We start from the raw sequence: 15979 nt of genomic DNA, 5'->3' as shown, positions 1-15979 counted from the left end.
AATATTCACGAAGCTTGGCCCATGCCCCATGACTCACCCTGTTTTGTTTGGATTCATATGTATGTGTAAAACTTGTTTACCGTCGCAAAATAACTGTTAACGAGTAGTCGTAATAAAATAAGCATTACAAGCAATTAGCTTCAAAAATATCAACAAAAAACGCATACATATGTATGGTATGTATGTATTAAAGTTTGTAAGTAAATTGAGGCGAACAGCCGGTTGATACTTACCGAAACTTTTTCCAAACTAGTTTGAGTTGCTAGACAACTACTCAAGTTCAGGTTCAATGAAATTTTATTGATTCATTTATTTAATACATCTATTATTTCGCATTTAATTAATATTAAGCAAATACTACTTATATGTATATTCTCATGTCGCGGCATCTGTCGTCACTTTTTTTATACTTATGTATGTACGTACGAGGTTGAGTCAATAATTCCCTTAAAATTGGAACAGGTAGTATTGCCACGATTTCTCTTATCAAAAATCGTCTAACAAAAGAATGGATGTTCTTTTGTGACAGGGATTTTAAATATAAGCCCGCAAGCATTTTCGTGAAAAATAAAAATTCCGTTTGCTCCTTAAACACTATTTTTTTCTTCACTTAATTATATAAGAAACTTTTTTTTTAAATGCTCATAACTTAGTCAAAAATGAAACAATTTTAATGATTCTTGGTTCAAAATGATCTCAATTACTTGTACGAGCGACTTCATGTAGAAACAATTGCAAAAAAGTACTTGAAAATTTTTTATTTTGCAAAAAAAAAAATTCGAAATTTTTTCGAAATTCAATATTTCAAAAAGTGTATTTTTTTGTTTTTTAACTTTTTTCAAATCAAGAGGACACCTCAAACTTCAATTGAGCTGAATGCCCAGTAGCTAAAATGAGTTGTTTTTGAGTAATGAATTTTCGAGTAAAACACCTGTTTCACACTTTTTGTTTTTTGAAAAATAAAAAATGTTCAACTACTTTTTTGCAATTGTTTCTACTTGAAGTCGCTCGTGTAAGTAATGGCGATAATTTTGAACCCAGAATCATTAAAATCGGTTAATTTTTGACTAAGTTATGAACAATTAAAAAAAATTTTCTTATATAGATGCTTTCCATTTCAATTCAACCGGACTATTCGGGACATATTCTTCGATTTCGATGTAACCCAAATATGTGGCTCTCTGATCAAAATAATGAGACACGTATTTTTTTGTTAGCCCGAAAAAATAATTTTTCACGATTTATCGGCAATTTTGTTTTTCGGCTCAAAATCGATTTTTTTAATTATATAAGAAAATGTTTATCATTCATTTTCATTTTGAACCAAGAATCATTAAAATCGGTTCATTTTTGACTAAGTTATGAGAATTTGCAAGTCATTTTTTGACATGCTGACATTTGACAAGCTTGAGAGGGCTATCCGCAAATCCAATAAAATATCCAAGTTATAGTTTGTCTAATAGAAGCGTGAACGCCATGACTTGGAGACTATTTGACCAATTCGATTCTAACAAATTACATTGAAAGGGCTTATAAAACTTATTAAGCGCACTATATTCAAAAAATGCAAACCTATAATGTATTGACATTTTCGAGTCATGCTTTGTGATAGCTTCTGCGCAAGTGGAGGTAATCGGCTCCAAATCCCCCGAATCGGCCTTGATATCGGTTTCGTCGTCTATATTTGGTTTTCTTAACTAGTTTTTGCTTAACTATTGCCCAAACATTTTCAAAGGCGTTAGCATCAGGCGACTGTGAAGGTCATGTTGGTCAATCCTATTTTGCTATATATTTCCAGTTTATAACTATACCTCTCCCAGCGCTCGAACGCAAAGTATAGAGTCGTCACGGTTGACGATCTATAATATACAATAAGAAATACTTAAATTTACGTTCTAAAATTTTTTTGACATATTCTTAAAGGATTATATTAACATTTTATAAAAAAAACACATTTTTTTCGAAATTTTACAGGTATCTGCCCCCTTAATAATATATCGGGCTTGTGGAATATGTTCACCGCAGTTACGAGTTACGTGGTCTATTCGATTATTCGCGCTGTATGCAAATTGATCCGCCTTGTTGGAAAGAAACAAGGCCCGATGATGCCGCCAGCGCTCTATGAATTTGGCGAAAAGATTTCTTTATTATTTTTTAAAGTGAATTTCTACAATTTGGAAGAGTTGTTCGGTGTTAAACGATTCACGAGGACTTGCCAAACCTTACTGAACAGAAATGTCAATACAGATTGTCATTCTCATGCAGCTAAAAAACACTCGATATATCTGGCTGTTGATTTTACGTTTTAAGTTTACATTATATTGCACTAGAATTAAATTTTTAAATTGCGTAAGTTCCATTCTATAGATATACTACAAAAGACTAAAAACAAATAAAATAATCATATATGTACCTATATATGTATGTACGTATACCCACCTTGTACTATTATTTCATAATATCGTAGAATAAATATCTATATGTGCATATGTACATACATACATGTGTACATATTTATATGTACTACTGTGGGCAAAAAGTAAGGTGAATTTGGTAGTAAAATGAAAAATCTTTATTTATTCTTGTAAATCAATTTCATCCCCTTCAAAATAATCCCCTCTCGATGAAATACACTTATGCCAACGATTTTTCCAATCCCGGAAACATGCCAAATCAGCACCTTCTTCGATTCAGCTTTTATCACCTCAATCGACTCGAAACGCGTTCCCCGGAGTGGTCTCTTGAGTTTTGGGAATAGCCCGAAGTCACACGGAGCCAAATCAGGCGAATACGGTGGTTGCGGAACGATATGGGTGGAATTTTTGGCGAAATGGTCACGAAGAACGAGTGCAGTGTGAGACGGTACATTATCGTGATGCAAAAACCAAGAGTTGTTGGCCCATAATTCTGGTCTTTTTAGACGAATTGCTTCACGTAAACGACGCATAACGCTCAAATAATATTCCTTATTAACAGTTTGGCCAGGTGGAAGGAATTCATAGTGCACCACACCACGAAAATCGAAAAAAACTGTCATCATGACCTTTATTTTTGAACGACTTTGACGTGCTCTTTTCGGTCTGGCCTCGCCTTTAGCACGATATTCGCCTGATTGGTCGGTTGTTTCAGGGTCGTAAGCATAAATCCAAGTCTCATTTCCCGTAATGAAGCATTTGAGCTTGTCCTGATAGTCTGAAAGCATTGTTTCACACACATCAACGCGACGACTTTTTTCCAAGAAATTGAGAGTTTTCGGTACCAAACGAGATTTGACTTTTCGTAGGCTCAAATAGTCTTTCAAAATGGTTTTCACAGATCCTTCTGATATTCCGATCATATCAGTAAGGTCTTTAACAGTCAACCGACGATTTTTGAGCACTAACTCCTTCACTTTATTGACGTGTTGGTCATCTGTTGAAGTCGATGGTCGTCCGGAGCGCTCCAAGTCATCAACACGTTCTCGACCCTCTTTGAAGTCTTTGTACCACTTATAAACATTTTTCTGCGACATGGTCGAATCACCAAATGCCTTCTGCATGCTAAACGTTTCCGCAGCCGAAATTTCATTCCGCAAACAAAATTTGATGGCACTTCTCTGCTCAATCAAATCAGACATTGTAAAAATCGAAAAATGCACTCTTGGTCGTTTGGTAAACACAAGCGTAAATATATTACTGATAATGACATTCACATGAAAGTTGGTCCAGATGTTATTAACAGTGCTGCCAACTCATGAAAAAATAACTAGAGCGAAATTTTAATCCCGCGAAGCTTGACAAATAAATTCACCTTACTTTTTGCCCACAGTAGTACATGCCTTTTGCGAAAACTATTTTCAATTTACGTTTTAGATCAAAGTTTAAATTTTTATGCTAATTACTGCTGACACATTAGGCGATTTATTTAAAATATAATTGTTATTTAATTAATTCTAGTTTGAAGCAAGCACCAGTGAATATTGTGGTCCCAGCTTATCTTCCAGAATATAGCGTGTATACTAAGAGTGGAAGGGTGGAAGAGCACTAAGTTTTTTCACTTCATTTGAAGAATCTAAATTTTCTTGATTCATTCGAAAAAACGTTTTTATTAACTTCAGATTTGCTCGTTTCTTGCTATAGAAACAGCAGTAGTAGGCTAAAAAATTACCAACCTGCAAAATCAAGTTCAAAACATACAGTAGCTAAATCAATCGTTTTGACGTACGTACTCTCAGCTTAAGCAAATTTTCATCGCTAGTTCATGGCGATCATCAATGATGAAATGAAAGAACTTTATTTTAAATTTATTTTCGAATTCTTTTACAGAAATTGATATAACTGAGCTCCAATTTCTAAATTCTTCACAAACTCCTCGGCATTTTTAATCGCTCTTTTTAAACCGTTTCAACGTATTTCTCCGCACATATCACACATGTTTTTATCACTTCCAAGCTCTCCGTGACATCTCGATTTAACTCCTCCCAAATGCGCCAAAAAACAGATGTTGCTGAGAGCGTCATTCAAATGTTTTAGTTTTTTGTTTTTTTTTCATACAGAAGTGGAAAAACAAGATAAAACTCGGACATTTATCAGCGGTGTTGCTAGATTTAGAAAATATGGACCACAGTGATACGTATTCGCGCATCAAAAGAGTTTGCAGAGATTTGGAAAAAGGGTCATATGAGAAAAAAATGCGTCAAAACCAAGCATTGAACTGGTTTGATGAGTTGTATTTTTGTAGAGAGTTGACAAAGTTGTATTTTTAACAAAACTTCAACCAAAGTAACTGAACAGCTTCATAATAAATGTCAATGTGGTTTTCCACTCAACCCGTTCACATGCCGATTTTCTTAAAATATTCTCAATATTTTTCAAACTTAAACTTTTTTTTTAATTTTTTTATTATAGTACTATTCAAAAGTTTCAGACCTTTTAATACGAATTTTTAGTAAACTTTCGGGCATGAAGTTTCATAGCTAATGTAATTTTAGCAAATTCAAGTGCAGGTTTACAAGCAACTCTGCCAAAATATTATCCGAGGTGTGTTTAAAGAAATAAGGTGGATTTTCATTTTTCTCAAAAAAAAAATTTATTTATTCATCAATTTCTATTTTATGTCCTTCAAAGTAGTCCCCCTCAGATTTAATTCACTTGTGCCAGCGTTTTTTCCAATCCTCGAAGCACTTCTGCCCTTTTTGGTATGTCTTTGAGCTCTCTCAGCGATTCGATTTTTATCTCCTCAATCGTCGCAAAACGGTATAGGTATCTTCAATCTTGGGAAAAGAGAAGTCGCAGGGGGGCCAAATATGATGAATACGGTGGCTGAGGCATAATAGCTGTTGTTTTTGGCCAAATTATCTCTCACTAGCAATTATGAGGGAGCAGGTGCATTATCATGATGCAAAGCCAAGCATTTTTTCCGACAATTCCGAGCGTTTTTTCGGACTGATTCACGCAAACGGCGCATTAGTAAGTAAAGTAATCCTTCTAATTTACCGTACGACCTTGTGGTAAGAACTCCTGATGCACTACGCCATGGTAATCGAAGAACACAGTGAGCAAATCCTTGACATTTGATCGAACTTGGCTCTCCTGTACTCTTCCATTGGGACGATTGGGCTTTGGTCTCGATGTCATAACCATATGAGTATACCCATGATTCGTCACCTGTTGCATTGTTTTTGGTCAAAATTCAGCAATTTTAGAACGAACTTCGCTGCCATATCGGTTGACATCCTTAGCAACTTCTCTAACTTCCTCAACATTTTCATCGGTTGTTGATGTGCTGGCGTCCAAACTAAGCGTCGTCATTCACATTTTCTCAACCTTCTGTGAAAAGCTTGTACCACTTGTAAACATGTTTTTGACTCAGAAAGTCGAATGTATATAACCCGCAAAATTTGAAAATTCACCTTATTTCTAATACACCTCGTATTTCTCTAAATACAAACCTGAGAAATTGGTTGTTCCACAAATGGAGGGACCTACAGTTTTAAGCCGACTCCGACGCCGACTTTTTTACGAGGAGCTTCTCCATGGCAAAAATACACTCGGAGATTTGCCATTGCCTGCTTTTTACTTTTTCATTCATTTTGATGTTTCATGCTCGGAGGTACGAATCTAAGCATCCCTAATGGTAATCACGCACCAACCCATTCATTACTCATTCATATGTAAGTAAACTTGACTACGCTCATTTCTCAAAAATTAATTACACGTTAAATGTCCTGCTTAAAATTCATGCTGAATATCAATTTTTTAGTAAATATCGTTCTTTTATTTCCAAAAATACCGTTAGCGAGTATAGAAGGCAGGTGTAGTTTTTTCTGATTTCCTTAGCCTAAACAAAGATTAAAAGCGTACCAAGTTTCATGTTAAAATAAATCGCGTACACATGCATTGGCACACGAAGGTTCGCTCCTGACGTCACTCAATTGTCAAATTCAAATTTGACAAAAATAAAGTGGCTATTTTTGAAAGGCGAAAACTTATGTACTCGTATTTTCTACATCATGAGTTGAGCTACTTGTAAGCCCGGGCAAACGTGAACTAATGTCTATAGTTTTTCGATTAACTTTTTTATGCCGGATTCTGTTGAACAATTTCATCAACCGAAAATAACCTCAATTTTATAAAATGTAAGTTTCCCAGATCTACCATTTTTGTAATAAATTTTAGTTATTTGTATGCGGTTCCCGTGCGAAATTGAAGGTAAGTCACTAGACTGTAAATTTTCTATTCAATCTCCGTTGAAAGAGACTACAGCGAACTGTGACAGTTTTACAAACAAACCGCTGAAAATTTTCAACCTTTGACAACCTCTTCAATGACATTTTTTGAACAATGCTCGAGCTGGCACTGGCAACGGCTTCTGGCAATAGATCACTCACCTTAAGGTACTGCTGCAACAATATGTAAAATTAACTGTATTATCAAAATAATTGCTTTCAATTAACTGTACATATTCAACAGTTTTAATTAAATTGCTTGAAATGTAGGTACAGTCAAACCTGCTTAATGAAGATTTTACTTTTCGACCAAAAACTAAATTATTTGATGGTCGCAGCTGTAGGCCATCAAAACCACTTTCCGAGAGATGTATAAATATTTTAGTAAAAATAAAAGCACTAGTTTTTTTATAACCTACCCAGATAAAGTGAACATATGGCACATAGTGGTTCGCCTTTTCTTTCAATTAAGAAGGATGATCCTTCAAATAATCAAATACCAACAGTTATATGCAACTTACAATCGTAATTATTTTAAATTTTTGATAAATGATTCTTAAAGGCAAAAACACAAAATATCATTCAAAAATTCTAAAAAAAGTAAATATTTATTATTCATTTCAATTATAACCATTAGTCAGATGTACAGGACTACTTTTATAATTAGTTAAATAACCCTTCATGAATTCGAAACACATACAGTGCTTGTCATAATTATAGTACAGGAACTTCTGACAATTGAAATGTATATGTTTTTTATCTAATTTTATTCATTTTATTATAAAAATATAGTTCTTTTTCCGACAAAAACCATGTAAATCCAAGTTTCAAACTGTGCTATAGTTATATTTATAACACACTGGATATACAGTTTCGTATATTAAAATATGAACCCAATTAATTTTTCTTGGGCAGCCTCTGACAACTTTTTTTATAATTTTCTGACATTTTATTAAAAGGAGAGAATAGAAATTCGCTAATTCCTCACACTTTGTGTATTCATCAGAACACTTTTGGTATTACACAACTTCATTATCACAGTTACTCGAGCTCCGCTGCAGAGCCTAGGGTCAAAGCAAAACTTTTCCACTCCGTTCTGTTCACCGCTTTTGCTTTTATTCTCTGCCATGTCACAGCTTTTATTTCACTTTCGATGCAACGGCCCCATGAGCCCCTAAGTCTACCTCGGGTCCGGCCCTGGGGATTCCAGTCTAGTGCCGAGCCACCTCCACGCTTTCTGATTTCTTGCGCGAGTGTTTTTTTTTTTGGCATCGTCGATGTAAGTCGGCGTTCGATACCCAATTACCTAGCCACCAAATGCGCAGGATGTACTATACATGAGGCTGCGATTTACAAACACTTGTAGTTTTTGAACGTTTTCTGCTGATAGACACCAGGTTTCTCACAAGCATAGCGCATAACATTTGAATTTAAGATCCGAAGCTTAGTATGCAAGGTGATTTATTCGGACAGCTACACTGGTTGTAGATTAGCAAATAAGTTTATTTCTTTATCAAGCCTTGTGAAAACATCACTGGGGGGTGCAAACCCATCTGCCGTGAATTAGCTTCTAATATATTGGAATATATTAAATCCAACTCGCTGTGCACCATGTATACAATATGTGGCAAATTTAGTAAGGGATGATTGTCTAGACAGACCAATCTCAATAGATGAAATCAGATTGATGTTACATAAAACGAAATGTGGAAAAGCTCCGGGCTCAGACAAGGTTCCATATGAGTTTTTTAAAAATGCCGATGACCGGTTTCTTGTTGAGTTGGCAAACGTTTTTAATAGGCTATATAATATGGGCCAAGTATCTGAATGTTTCGAAACAAGTCTGATATATCCGCTCTTTAAAAAAGGCGATAGGAAATCTCCCTCCAATTATAGAGGTATCTCATTCATGAATTGTATTGCAAAGATAATGATGGGCATTTTAAATGAGCGACTCACAAGCTGGGTAGAAAATAAAAATATTATAACAGATTTTCAAGCAGGTTTCAGAAAGCGACATTCAACTGTAGATAACATATATAACCTAGCAGCAATAGTCCATATTAAGTTCAGGGAGAAGAAAAAAGTGTACGCGTTTTTTGTGGACTTTAAAGCCGCTTTTGATACTGTCCCTAGACAACTATTGCTATACAAGCTTCATGAAATAGGAATCTCCACCAAAATGGCAAACTTTATTGAAAGTTATTACAGAAATACATGTTCGATAGTAAAAGTAGGAGATGAAATGAGTGAAAAATTCAAAATATCGTCAGGAGTAAAGCAAGGGTGCCTGCTTTCACCTTTGCTCTTTGCTCTTTACTTGAATGACCTGCACGACTGCTTGTAGGGGGGACTCTTTATAGATGAGTTAAATATCCGTTTGCTATTATATGCTGACGATATCGTCATATTAGCAGATGAGGTTAGTGCTCTTCAAAAAATGATAAGCAACTTAGAAAAATACTGCGAAAAGTGGAACATGCAAGTAAACTTATCTAAGTCAGCTATAATGATCTTTCGGAGAGGCGGTAGAATAGCAGAAAAAGAAAAGTAGTTTTTTTACGGCGAAGTTATACCAATAACGAAAGAATATAATTACTTGGGTGTAAAGCTAACATCAAAACTCAGTTTCAAGCAACATATAGAAAATAGAAATCTTCTAGCGAAAAATAGCATAAATGCAACTTGGTGCACATTTCTTAGTAAAAATAAAATTAAGTTGTCGGCAAAATGGAAACTGTTTTTAGCGGTGACTAGAGCAATCCAGAGTTATGCTGCTCAGGTATGGGGAAACTCGTTGTTTGAAGAAGTAGACAAAATTCAACTTTATTTTTTAAAAAGGGTACTTCATCTCCCGAGTAATACGCCATCTTATTGCATTCTCTTGGGGACAAATGTTCCAAGTTTTCATTTGTATACACTGCAGCTTCACTTAAAATATATATTCAAAACGTTATTTGAATATGATGATAATAGATTGCCTCATATACTATCAAAAAAGATTTTAGAAAAACAGATATTTTGGGTTGAAGAAATTAGTAATCTAGCACAAAAGTTAAATATAACATGTAACTGGGGCACTTCAAATAAAAGAGAGTGGAATAGAAATATAATTTCAATAATAGAAAATCTTCATGATTCGAATATTCGAACTTTATGGGAAAGAGCACACCAAAGCACCCGATTATATAAGGAATTAGACCATAACAACGCCAGAAGCTATTTAAACGATAATACTAGAATCTATAAAATTATGTGGATTATGAAAGCCAGATGTGATTTAATATACTTGGGAAGCCAAAGGGATTTAAATTGCACTTTATGTAACTTAAATGAATTAGAAGACATCACACATTTTTTAGGAAAATGCCCGATACTTAAAAGAATTCGTCAAAGATTTTTTGGAAAATTTAGTTTAAACCGAGATGAAATCATAGACATTTTAAATGGTGTTGGCCCTTCTGGATATAATAATTTATTTAAGTTCATCACTGGTGCTATAGAATATAGAAAATTAATTTTAAGCGAATTCAATATATAGTACCATAGTAACATATGTAAAATGTAAGATTTTTTTTTTTTTTTTTTTTTTTTTTTTTTTTTCTTCCGACAAACGACCTAGTGTCACTGTCGTACGTTCTAATGTTAATGATTAAAAATGAAATGTAATGAAATGTAAAAGTCGAACAATTAATAATAATAATAAAATAATATAATATATTGGACGCCGCTCACTGTCAATGCTGTTCTCTCCAATATTGAGGGACGCATCATTCGCACTTATCGATAAATATTTGAGATCATGTAGCCTTCCCAACCCTTAGCTTCCCTGTTAGGACTTTCTTAACAGTACCGGCAGCAAGCATACGGGTAACGTGCCCTAACCATTTGCTGTGCTACACTTTAACAAATCGCACAGCTGTATCGTTTTTAGAAAGATCGTTTAGTTCCGAGTTACACCGGATTGTATACAGTGAGCCAAAAAAGTTTAAGTACACCTGAAATTTTAGAAAATTATCAATAAAAACTCCATCATACAATCTAAAAATAAAATTTATTCTTCGAAATAGATATATTTAAAGGTTAAAGAACACAAAATAAGCCTTTTCATGGGTTACGAACTTAAAATATAGAAATAGCTATACAAAAATGAAAAAAGTCCTGAGCGCACGTCAAATAAGTTTTCGTACACTTAACCGAAAATATTAAAAACATTTGAAAATTCTTATAGGTTAAGTGTTATTAGTATTTCGTTGGCCCTCCCCCGGCACCAATAACTGCTTGTAAGCGCCGCCGCATGCTCTTCACTAAGTTTCCGGTATCATTTTGGGTTATTTTCATCCACTCAGTCGATAAAGCCTTCTTTAGGGATTCCTTCGAAGTAATTGTGTGTTTACGTATTCGTTTTTCGAGCAGATCCCAGATGTGCTCGATAGATTTAGGTCCGGGGACTGCGGTGGTGTATGTAGTTGCTTGCAGTTATATAGAAGCCACTCTCTGACCAAATATGACGTGTGTTTCGGGTCATTGTCTTGTTGAAACAAGAACCCATTTTTTTCAAACCCCAATTGTGTCGCACTCGTCTCAAGATTTTCTCTCAGGATTTTTAGGTAGAGGTGCTTATCCATTACATTGCCAACAAGCACAAGCTTTCCAACACCAACTTCTGCCATACAGCCCCAAACCATAATGTTACCGCCACCGTGTTTCACTGTGGGTACCAAATTTTTCACTTTCATCTGCTCATTTGGTTTTCTGCAAACTTTTACGGCTCCATCTGGACCAAACAAATTATATTTAGACTCATCACTAAAAATTACGTTGCTCCACAATGATTCGGGCTTGTTCAAATAGTCTTTAGCGAAGGTAATCCTCTTTTTTTTATTTACTTTAGATATAAAAGGCTTTTTACGCGGTGTTCGACCATTGTACCCGGCCTTATGGAGTACATTTCGAACAGTTTGTGGGTGGACGCTTATTCCAACGCTTTGCTGCACCTCTTCCTGTATTTCCACAGCAGATTTTCTGGGATTAGACCTTATTGAATCTAAGATTCGGCGCTCGTCTCTCTGTGAGAGTTTTTTTGGCCGGCCGGATCGCGGCTTTGGCCGAATATTTCCAGAGTTTATATAAGAATTAATTATTCCTTGCACGCTGGAATGTGATTTACCGATAATTTTGCCGATTTCACGCAAAGATTTTTTTTCTAAATATAATTTTATAGTCACTTTACGCAAATCGATTGATATTTCACACCCGCGACCCATCATATACGTTAACTGTCACCATAAACACAAAACTATTAATAGTTATACATACCATTTGCATCAAAATACTATCAACTATGATCATTTGAGCGATAATAAGAAACAACGGAGAAAAACCGTAAGTTTTGGAAAAAGAAACAACGAAAAAATAACAACGTACGTAAACTTTTTTTGGCTGTTTTAGCTCTCTCTCTCTCCTTTACGACAATTATTCTTCAACTCACAACAGTGAGAGAGGTGAAAGGAGTGAAACTTAGTTAACAATATTCTGTTTTTACACTACATGCCAAAAGTTTATGTTTATATTTAAAAATAAAAATTATTTTAGTAAATTTTTGAACAAAACTTAAGTGTACTTAAACTTTTTTGACTCACTGTAGGTACCGTCATCCATTCGTATTGGGCCAAAAATCTTTCTTTCTTGTTCTGATGATTTCAGGGTCCTAAGAGTTATACCTAATAGTGCATAATTACTGTTTTCTAACTGCACATGATTTCCCACATTCATATTCTTTCCGTGATCTATTCTAGGGAACTGCCTTCGCGCCTACATACATCATTTCTTGGTTATCTGTGACTGCGATTTGTTATTCTTCCCTAGTATTTTATGGTAAATTTTTAAACTTTTTTTAATTATTTTCACTTTTTCTAAGAAACAAAAATACTATGTAAACATAATTAAAATTCTGAATTTTACATTATTAATTAACTAATTAATCCATAACAGGTTTCCACACACTTACCTGAGCACTGCTAAAGTAAAAAAACATTTTGTGTTAGATGTTTGCTTAAGCGAAATTTTTTTCGTTTACTGAGCGTCGCACAATGAAAAATCCCATTGAGTAAATGCATGTACGCTTACCTTGCATTTCTGAGTTATAATAAAACAGGTTCAACTGTATTATTATAATACAGTTAGTATTTAGTTGTACTTTGTATTTTTTATTGTACGGAATTAAGCACATATGCAGGGACTACCAGAAGTACGACATACCCCTTCCTGCTACAACTACAGCAACACGAGGAAGTAGCATACCGTACCTACATATTCGCATTCTACAATCTAGAGTCTATAAGCTAAATATTACAAAAACATAAGTGTTGTAAATCTTGGCATTACTCATAATAAGCTCTTTAAAGAATTAATTCTGAATATATAAATAAAACATTGATAAAACAACAATTAACAGAAGCGGTCTGGGCGCTTTAATTTAGTTAACTACTTAATCGACGGTTTTTTAAATGTTTTTACTAGCGCACATATTTACTCACATATTGTTTCAAAAATTTATGGGTGCTTGTTTCATTGATATTATTAACAATCTAAACATCCTACTATATAAAACCTGGCGACATTTTTTACAATTCAGTTACATTGCTAAGTGGGACGGGTGTTACTGTGTCATACAACCGTAGTATTCGGATTTGATATTTTTATGAAAATGTTTAAGTTATATAAAATATTTTTGGCGCTAATGCCATTTTTAGTACTTCAAGTGATCGCTAGTTTTCGTAAGTGTTAAAAAAAGAAAAAAACTGTTAACAATTTTCATGCTTTGAGTATGAAAAGCGTGCGTAGGAAAATATAGAAAAACGAGTAAATTTTTTTAGCATGAGTTACAAGCGTTTTCTTAAACAAGCAGACTCTTTTTTAAATTGATTGTATGTCTAGTGAGGACATCTATCACAAGTGTCGGTAAGATAGATCCTTCACTGTTCTATAGAAAAAAATTCAAGACATCTACCATATGTAAGTAGATGAATGATAAAGGAAAGTTTTCGCCACTGAAATAGCAGTGTGTCGTGTCATCGCACAGTGCGGCCGATTCCCGAAAAGCTGGCCAAAACTCAAAAAATTAAGTAATTGATTCAAAATTTCTTACTCGGGGGTTGTCGGGGTCGCTGATTTCGAATTTGATCTTAAAATTTTGAAAATCCACCCCCTTCCACCCCTATTGGCCACCCCCTCACGTGAAATAGCGTATATTCAAGAACATAATCAAGATGCATGTAAATTTATATGTTTTCGGGGTCGCAAGGTAGCAAGTGGTAGCAGCTGAATCTTGTTTTATTCAGTAACCATTACTTTTTTGAGTAACATTTAATAGGTTTCAAAGCAGCATATGGCGGCGTTGTATTACTATACAGTTTGAAAACTCAAATTTTATAAAAAAAATTGCAAAAAATGTATCTACGTATTGCTGCAGCTAAAAATTTTGTGTCGAGGTATTGATATGTACTAAAGATTTCTCGTATTTTACTAACCTTCCGAAGATGATTCCATTTGGTTTTGTTCAATTTACTCCATTACAAAATCTTTCAAATGTGTACAACTTTCACTATTCATCGACAGTAATACGATGCTCAAACGAAGGCCACGTTGCGACTGAAAATACAGAGGATACTTAGGGTACAGGACGTTGCTATGAACGGTTTTCACTACTCAAGGCATTACTGTAGCCAACCCAAAGACAAAAAAACTCTATCTAGAAACTTTTTTTTTCGACTTTTGGCCAGCTTTTTGGGAATCGGCCGCACTGTGCATCGGTACAAAAGTGAGCTTCAAACAGGCTTAGGGTTGTGGTAAACCGACTCTTTTCATATACACAGTTCAAGTTTTGTGATCCTGATTCTGTGGCAGAGTTCATGAGTGGGATAAGTCGTTTAATTATGTGAGGCAATATCCAAAATCAAAGCAGAATTCTTCAAAATTGTGCTTGAACTCATGAGGTATTAACCACAATTGCCATTGAGATTCAAAAAAATTTCATAAGCATCGATTTATCATATTTTGATGGAATATTTGGTCTACAGGAAAATGTGACAACGATTTCTTCCACAACCTATTTGGCTGACAACAGAAAATTGCGCAGAATTCTATATTTCGAAGCACGCCATCAATTAATATGGCGAATAATTATGAAACGCGATGTTTTCAATGTGATCTGGAAACCTGATCGTTAAAATAAAAAACTCGTTTGGTGAAACTAAAAGTGAAAACAATGTTGAGCTTTGCGATTTCAATCGCAACCACTAAAATACAATTCTATCTGCGCAATACCGTGATTGCATCGCGCAGAAAGAAGTTGGCACTTGACGCTAGACGATCGAGACTGTTATCCAACTGAAATTATTTAACTTAGAATCGCATTTTAACTGTCAACCTATCCATGGTCACGAGACTTTTGTTTTGTCGGCAACAAACTATTTTCTGATGAGAGGAAAGCGTTTCTGGGTAAATTTATAAACCAAACTAAAGAAATTCACCGTTTTAGCGAAGGTCTCATCAGCCTACAATGTGAAACACTGCTTTTAGACTGTTAAAATCGAAGTAGTGAGTCGAAAAACTCTTATTTTGAATGTAATTAATCGGCTTTGTAAAAACTCATTGTAATTTTCTTATTATTAAACAAAAACTGGTTTACTTTGGTGCCAAACTCATTCTTTTGAATATTCAAGAATGTCATTATAAAAAAGATCTCGTTAAATACTTTCAATGCTCAGGTAAGAATGCTTGGGTAAGAACAGTTACTCAAATATCGTCGGTAGGGAAATTGGCAGAGCGTAGCATTTGGAGGCAGAGTCCGGCGAACTTATTTGTGGATAGCATTAGAATAAAAAATTTCCCGGAAAAGAAGCATGGAATGCCTAACTGCACTTCATAACTCATCCAAATAGTTCCATATCAAGCTCATATACCTATGTATATAGATTTCTGGATGCAGGTATTAAAGAGATGGTTTATCCGTGCCAAAAGAGGTTTGGGGTTCTTTTGATAGTATTTAGTATGGCCGCGTATGGTCAAGCGGACTACGAGACAGATATACTACACACATTTTCCATCCGAAGCAAAATTGCGAGTGCAACTTTGGCTGCTACCTCATAGAGGACTTGACAGTAAAATTGTGTCCGCTCATTTCACACCTATTGTTACGCTCTTCCACTCACTCGTTTTTCATAGACTGATTTTTTTCGTATGTACCAACACAATCTCAGTTGTTGCCGC

General features: G+C 34.8%; 1 protein-coding gene across 1 annotated transcript in view; it reads left to right on the top strand.

The window, feature by feature from the left end:
- Positions 1 to 15979, top strand: part of LOC128865702 (uncharacterized) — a 28655-nt gene that overhangs the window by 9527 nt on the left and 3149 nt on the right. Inside the window, exon 7 of the mRNA XM_054106023.1 lies at positions 13357 to 13485. Coding sequence (XP_053961998.1) covers positions 13357 to 13485 — 129 coding nt within the window. The remainder of the gene's footprint in view (positions 1 to 13356; positions 13486 to 15979) is intronic.

The sequence above is a fragment of the Anastrepha ludens genome, chromosome 2, assembly GCF_028408465.1.
Source record: "Anastrepha ludens isolate Willacy chromosome 2, idAnaLude1.1, whole genome shotgun sequence".
Classification (NCBI taxonomy): domain Eukaryota; kingdom Metazoa; phylum Arthropoda; class Insecta; order Diptera; family Tephritidae; genus Anastrepha; species Anastrepha ludens.
This window is presented reverse-complemented; position numbering and strand designations above follow the sequence as displayed.